At 36.7% G+C, this 7,497-nt stretch overlaps 1 protein-coding gene across 1 annotated transcript; it reads right to left on the bottom strand.

Annotated features, from left to right (window-relative positions):
• Window positions 1–5,632: 5,632 nt before the first annotated feature.
• LOC125069907 lies at window positions 5,633–6,853 on the bottom strand. The gene is made up of 2 exons (XM_047679518.1): window positions 6,505–6,853; window positions 5,633–6,389 (listed from the first exon to the last, which is right to left on the bottom strand). The coding sequence occupies exons 1-2, from the start codon at window positions 6,680–6,682 to the stop codon at window positions 5,869–5,871; spliced, it is 699 nt and encodes a 232-aa protein (XP_047535474.1). The 5' UTR covers window positions 6,683–6,853; the 3' UTR covers window positions 5,633–5,868.
• Between the last annotated feature and the right edge of the window lie 644 nt (window positions 6,854–7,497).

Here is a 7,497-nt window from a genome sequence, read left to right as displayed (position 1 = left end):
TTCATATTAAAATAAAATCTTATTCATATTTGAAATAAATTCGGATGCCATAATGTTGTAATACTGACCGCAAAGAGTAAGTACGTAGGCACGAGCTGAACACCGAACGTAACTTTACGTTGCAGCGTTATGGTTGAGTAAGTTAGTGTTACAGTATTTTACAAAATATTTGGCAAAACTACTGCAATATTTTATTATATACATGTATATTATTATGTTCGTAGTGTTAATCGATCTTCTTAGTATATTTTTATGAGATAAATTATTTGAATTAGTTTCGTGAAGTTCGGGAGCATGATGCAAGCGGAGTCTCTCCGCGCAAGGCGTGCCAAAATCCACGTGTCGCTCGACTCCCGTCGCACGTATTTAGAATTGTTCTAATGAGACCCGTGGCTGTCGTAATGAGTAAGATGTTGAAAAACAAATTATAGCTACGAGAGTTTCGGAGCACTTTGTGGATAATTAGAAAGTTGAGTCCCTAATACCCGGGATTGCGGATCCGAATGAAGTTTTCATCGAGCAGCTTTAGAAGATTCTCGCGTCGTATTTATTCGAAATCTTGGCACAAATTCTGTTCAAATAATCTCTGATTAAATTTTAATACTTACGTATTTTCATTATATATTATGTGTTATATACGAACTGTACTTTGACGTCGTTAGAGAGAATCATATACAAGTAGGTACCACGCCGTTTCAAATATAAATACATAGTTAACAATAATTGTTGAAAAATAAACCAAAAAGATTTTTATCAATCGATAAGGAGGTAAGTGATGATGAAATGCGTCTATATTGAATAAAGTCAATTTTAATTCGTTAAAGTAACAAAAACTTTCAACTGCCTCCATTAATTGAGATACCTTTACTGTCTGGCTGGCTGGCTACTGGCTTGTCTTTGTTACGCCCCTACTCTGTTTGTTCTCGTCGATGTACAGCGTGACATCCGGATGAAACATTTACAGACTTGTAATTTAAAATTCGAACGGCTTAATGTTGCACAAAAATAACCAGCTACAATATTTAGGACGGGAGTTCATCAACCACCGCTATTCATCTCCTGTCTCAGCATCACCATCAGTTAACGTCGCTGTTTTATTGTGAATCTTTTTCATTCACTCGACGCCATTTTTTACCTTTCAAAGTATGACAGTAATTTGTTTAAAGATACATTTATAAATTATATATATTCATGTATATAATTTATAAATGTATGAATGAGGATTTAATTACGCTGAATTTTAGGTATTCAATATTGGCGTTGGTTTAATTATAATGTATGCAAACATTCAGCATCACAACTTTTCAGCGAAGTGACAAACAATCTTGAAATTCAGCAAGTTAATTCTTCGTTGATACACAAACATATACTGAGAACAAATTTTATTAAAATATGTTTACAAAATGGCGAACTTGCAGAACGAGTCGAACGAATGGAAATGTATTCGCTTGCTTAGTGACTACTTAGCAACATACAACTTAAACCAGTACAATTAAGTGTGAGCACATCTCGATCGTAAGTTTGTCAAATAAATTATGTTTTCGTTGTAAAATGCATCATTCTTGGAATAGAACACTACTTAGCGTTATGACCGTCGTATTGTGCAGCTTAAATAGTTTTATGTTATTTGTATCGTAAAATCTGTACACTGGAGATTGCAATAAAGAATATTATTATATTATTGTGATGGAACAGATACTTCTGGCCAAATAATTTGTCTCGATGTCGCGAGTGCACTTGACAATCAATATAGAGACTACTAACTGACCCTGACATGTAACGAGGTTAACGTTCGCTAAAAGATGTTTTTTCTATCATTATGTCGTTCGTAATATAACTACTTATACATATGTTTCGTGAAGTTAAACGTTTAACGAAATACCAACTTAAAAAATAAAATTATAACACGTGAAGATCTTTTCATAATATTATGTAGTATTTTCAACGACACATATTCAAAACATTTGACAAGTTCAGGGCCGTCGATGAACGTCAACGGAGTTCGGCGGTTCTATTCCCGGCAGTGACAGCGGTCCCCACTTCAGTGCTAACGAAACGCTACGGGGATAAATCTTGGCAGGGCCGGCAGGGTCGTTGCTCGCATACTTCGCTATAATTAATCTTGATGCAAATTCCCAACCTGCAAGTTTGCCTTCACCTTTTAGAAACGACAGAACATTGTTACAACATTAGACTATTTCTATTCCATCACTCCAATGTAATTGACAACGGCTGACTCGTACCGTCAGCACAAAAAAAATCAGTAAGTTGCTATCAAAAACAAATTCTTATTAATTCAAACCCGTTTTTATAATGTGTATTTTTGTAAGTAGTTGAGTAGTGGTTAGAAGATTTGAATCTTGAGCAATGAATCCGAGAGCAAACCTCTTCAACACTCATCTCGTGTTCGGCGGTGAGTGGTCACATCCTGAAAAACCCTGCATTCAGGATGAAAATCTGCCACGTGTATCCTCCAAACCGCATCGGAGTAGTGTGGTAGTGCAATTTCCAAATCTTATCTTTAAAGAAGATAGGAGCGCTTAGCCCAGTAGTAGGACATGAACAGACTGTTACTTTTTATGAGTAAATTGGTAATTTAATTTATTAAATGATGTGTTTAATTGTTATCTATTTATTTCATTTTGTTTTGCAATACAGCATAAATAAATAAGTTAATTAATATTAACAGGGTATAACAAAGTTTTATATTTCAATTGATTTAAACACTTGATTGCTAATGCTTTCAAATCGAATTCATTGTGAGCGCCGGCATGTTAAGATGGATCCACAAATGTTTAATGGCAATAACAAGTACCTACACATGAATCGCTTTAAGTATTATTTTATTAAAGGTGAAGTCTGAATATCGTTTTGGTTAAATCTATATTTTTTTATTCTATGGTATTTAAATAAAATTTGACAAAACAAATACCCACCGAGTTTCTTTCGCCGGTTCCTCCGACCTGTACTAGTTATTACTTAGGAAATAAGTCATTTAAAAAATATCGGTACCGGGAAGAGTCAGCACTGAAGCAAATTATAGTCAATATTATTGATTTATCATTTAAATACTATATACATAAGTACTCAATACTTATCTGAAGCTATTACATATAACTACATTGACAGATGTGTCTTGGTATTGCTAAGAACACATGGTGACTTAGTCAAGAATATTTATATTTAATTGAATATTACTCTATAAATATTTGTAGTAAACAATGATTTGCCAGATTTCAACAGAAGTGTGAAAGCTTGGCATGATGTGTGCATTGACGTCAGACTTCTGGACTCTTCAGCCAATACTGTTGCCAGGTGAACAATGTAATGAAGCAAATTGTACATAGCTATTGGAGAAATGCCTCGAACGTCAACCGCCCCAGTCGCCGGGGAGTCTAGCTGGGCAAAACTTGGACCGGCCACAAGACGAGAGACATGACGATTACCGGGACAATTAACAATAAGCCTTAAAGCCTTGCAGCGAAGTTCGTTTCTCAATAATGCAAAAGTCGCGTGCGCCTAACCGGTAAATAAGGTCTGACGCGGACAGCAATTTGAGGATGTCATGGTAATTCAATATTTGTGACAAAATTCGAATTCTCGCTGCAGGCATTCACGGCAATTTGTCTGAAAGCATTGTTCCTCTCGGGCTCCAACGCTGGCGTCACGCTCGACTCTGAGGTAGGATAGCAATCCGTTAAACATTTGCATTTCATTTAAAAATAGCTAAGATGGTGAATTCGGTTCTCGACAGAATACGAAATAGATTGGAAATATATTTGCTTTGAGATACAAGAAGTAAACGAAAACATATTATTCTTATACCGATCACATAAGTAGTCAAAATATAAAGGGCTTTTATATTCAAACCCTCGAGAAGGCAGGGTTGCGAGGGTTCTTTCAATTTGAAGGGTTTGCAAAGTTTCATTGGATAAACGCTATCAGGCGGCAATTGTAACTGATAGTTATCCAACATTATTGCCAAGTTCCACGAGCCGACTCGAAACACAAATTAACGCTCTGAGTAAACTCCCAACTTACAACTCTGCCGTCAAGTTTACCCTCTCCTAACCTTCGGTACTCACTCAAAACAACAATTTGAATTTTATCCCTATAAGCATAGAGCTTAAAATCCCTTGAATCTAATTTAAGAGATTCCTTAAAATTGACTTTAATCCATTTAGCTCCTTATAGTGTTTGGTTTAGAGTGTAATTTCCAATGTTATGTTTTTCTTATACAATCAGCTGGGTGGATGTTTAGTCAAGTCTAGTGAATAGTCCTTATCAAATGATTACTCAACAAGCATCAGTTCTGACTATTTGAATTGTCTTAATGATAAGTTAAACTATTTAGTGATAACTTATACGTCACTTGTCACGAATAATTGTGTTTTAAAAGATGTTTAACTGAGTGTGGTCGAAATAAAAAAAAAATATATATATTTAATTTTATATTACATGACTTCAACCAAAGTATAAAGATATAGTATGTGTTTAACGCTTGCGGTTATCACGTAGTCTCCAGCGAAGGAAAATACCGTTACGACGTTTGTTACGGTGAAAGTTAATTTGAACCGCGGCTGTTGTATTCTCTAAGCGGACTGGACGACGAAGCGTCTCGTTCTCCTTAAAATAACATTTCTAAATATCTAGAAATAGGGATAGTCCATAAAAGTCAATGATAAACATTTTCAAGTTTGATAATAATCAATATTTAAGTATTAATTATATTTTCCAACTCTCAAGATACAATATTGTTGGATACGAGATATAAATTATACTCCTAATCTTCAGTAACCGTTGCCTACACGAGTGTACACGGCATAGCCACTGTTGTAACATCAAACTTGATTCCGTGCCAACGCGGCATATTACAGAAGTTTGTCCCTAACGAGTCACCCGGATGCATTAAATCCAAAACTTTAATATAGTTTTACCAACTCAAGCTTAAATTTTGATTAAAAGAAAATAAGGGCAGCAAATAATGCGCTTTAGTGTTTTAAATCTTTTAACTTTGCTTGTGTCGTTTATGGTGAGCGGGTACCGAGGCGGGTAATTAATAGACCACATTTGTATTTAAGCAGATATATTTAAATATCTTACTGTCATAAGTTGACGTATGGTAAACCGTTATCTAGAATGGATCATCTGTGTTTCAACCTATTAGGCCTATTGACATGCTGGCTCGACGTGGCCGGCCATGTTTACAAAGCATTCCGCTTGCCCCCCGGGGATACTTTGAAATTCACGCAAATCAATGGTGTATTTTTTATTCAATCCCCAATGGCAAGACCCCCTCGCGTGGAATGTTACAAACGCTGAAAGTCAATTTCATATAAATATTACTTATTTACAAGTCATTTCTGTTTAAATTCCGCATTTCTGGTCCGTTACTAACGAAATATGAGGAAGATAAAAATGATCTGCGTTGGTATATTGAAGTAAGCTAACGACATTCAATGGTATTAGTGGTATTACATGGTAGTGCTAAATATTCACTTGTTGTCTATAAATTTAAGAAATAATTATATTGAAAAAGGATAACCATAAAAAATAAACTTTATTCCTTAATAATGTAAAAATTATAGAAATAAAAATCTCGCATAACATTTATAATTTTATTTAATGCGCTATAAAAAAATAAGCATCACTTTCTTATTGAATTTATTTTATTTCCTGCTATTCTTAACTTTTATGTTACTGCACTAACAAGATCCTGACATTATTTCAATGACCAACCAGTCAGACGTACATTATTGAATTTTAATATTTTACAAAACATAAGAATATCTGTAACCGCTTAATATATTTTTAAATAGTATAAAATACTTAAAACTAATTCCTTAAGAAATTAAATTTAACGTAAAGCTAGTCGATATCTTTTTTAATTTCTACCATTTCGTAGCTGGACGACGGCATGTTGTAGCGCATATAGGGCTCGTGGAAGGGCTGCACTCTCGCCTTTCGCCTTATTTCCTGTATCAGTTTGATCACACCCATTTGGAACTCTAATGTTTCATCGTCGTCCAGCTTGTGTAAGCTCGGTAGGAGGCTTTTGAAAAATGAGATGTGAGCGTCCTCGACATGTGTAGACTTTACGTCCATGTAATGAATGTAGCCGGCGTCTTGTTCGTCCTGCTCGTGCGTTTTCAGTCTCTTGGCTGGTCTGTTGCTACTGCTCGCTACGCTGTCTGAAGCGTCGTCACTATTGTACTCTTCTATTTTATCTTTGCTTGCTTCTGCATCCGTGCTGTCACCTTTATTATAGTTCTTCAGAAGAAACTTCAATTGTTCGTGATAAACGTATGGCTTAAACTTCCGCTTATCCTCGGAAACTGTCTTTTTCCATGCGTCTCGGATGTTGGTCCATTTCTTCATAACCGTTTTGACTGAAAAAAGTTTTTTTATATTATTACTACACAAGTCACGCATTCATACGAACCAGCTAGACGCAGGCTGTCGTAAGAACATATGTAATGCTGGGGTACGTGGTAGTTATCTCACCATACACATTTTTTTCTTTACGAGGCATATCATTAAACTCGGGATTCAGAATCCTACAAATATCTTTCCACGCGTTCGATCTCAAAACGAAGTCCTTATGGCTCTCCAAGCTCTTGTCCCACAGGCCCGGCCGGCTGTGCACCAAGCTGATGAGTAGCTCGGGGTCGATTTTGTCCATGGCGATGGAACATACACTGTACCTAGTCTACGTTTAAATATCAACCGTCTATAACCTCGAAACGCTTGCGGCAGCGAGTCGTTCCTTTGTTGTTTCGTACTGACTATTACGCAACGCGACAACGGGAAGTCGACGTGCGCGGAGATACGGCACGGGCGGCGTCGGCCGTGCTCGGCGACGGACTAACGGCGCACGGCTGCGGGCTGGTGCGTCGGCAGTAGTGTAGAACGTACGCTGCACGCGATCAGACGGCCGGATGGCGGCACGGTCGGTTGCCGCGCCGCCGGGGCCGGTCGGGCGCCGGGGACGTGTCGCGGTCGGTGACCTCGTTTCGCGAATCGATATTACTTTATGCAATTTAATTATTATTTAAGTATGCTCGCGATTTTTGTTCCAGATCTGTTATTATGACGATGGTTATATAATATGTTACGAATTTACTTACCTGTTATAATAATAAGAGTCGTTGTAAGATGAAAGAGGTTATATATATGAGATACAATATCAAATTTATTTTATTATTTTAAATAATAAAACGAGTAACTATATTTTAAAAGTTACAAATATTAGGATATTATATACTAAAACTTGAATACAATACAAAAGTACATTTGATAACAATTTCCATCCGTCTACAAAACGCGTCCCTATCGCAGGGCGATCACTCCTACACTTGAATCCAAACGGGATGCGTTTTATCATCTCCGAGTCCTGCTTAAGCCGTAACGAAATCGCAAGAAAACAAACTATAGGTCAATAAGGAAAACCGTGTTTGTGAAGCAGATAAAAGGTTGTTTGGGGAAAACAGCGGCCCT

The sequence above is a fragment of the Vanessa atalanta genome, chromosome 16 (assembly GCF_905147765.1).
Source record: "Vanessa atalanta chromosome 16, ilVanAtal1.2, whole genome shotgun sequence".
NCBI classification, from domain to species: Eukaryota; Metazoa; Arthropoda; class Insecta; order Lepidoptera; family Nymphalidae; genus Vanessa; species Vanessa atalanta.
Note: the sequence above shows the minus strand (reverse complement) of the source record. Positions and strands in the feature narration are given on the sequence as shown.

What these genes read in the sequence shown, in the direction of transcription:
- LOC125069907 (XM_047679518.1), bottom strand. Translation starts at nt 6,682, where the DNA reads ATGGACAAAATCGACCCCGAGCTACTCATCAGCTTGGTGCACAGCCGG. An exon ending in TAAAGAAAAAAATGTGTATG is followed by an intron (nt 6,390 to 6,504) that starts GTGAGATAACTA and finishes AACTTTTTTCAG; the next exon opens with TCAAAACGGTTATGAAGAAA.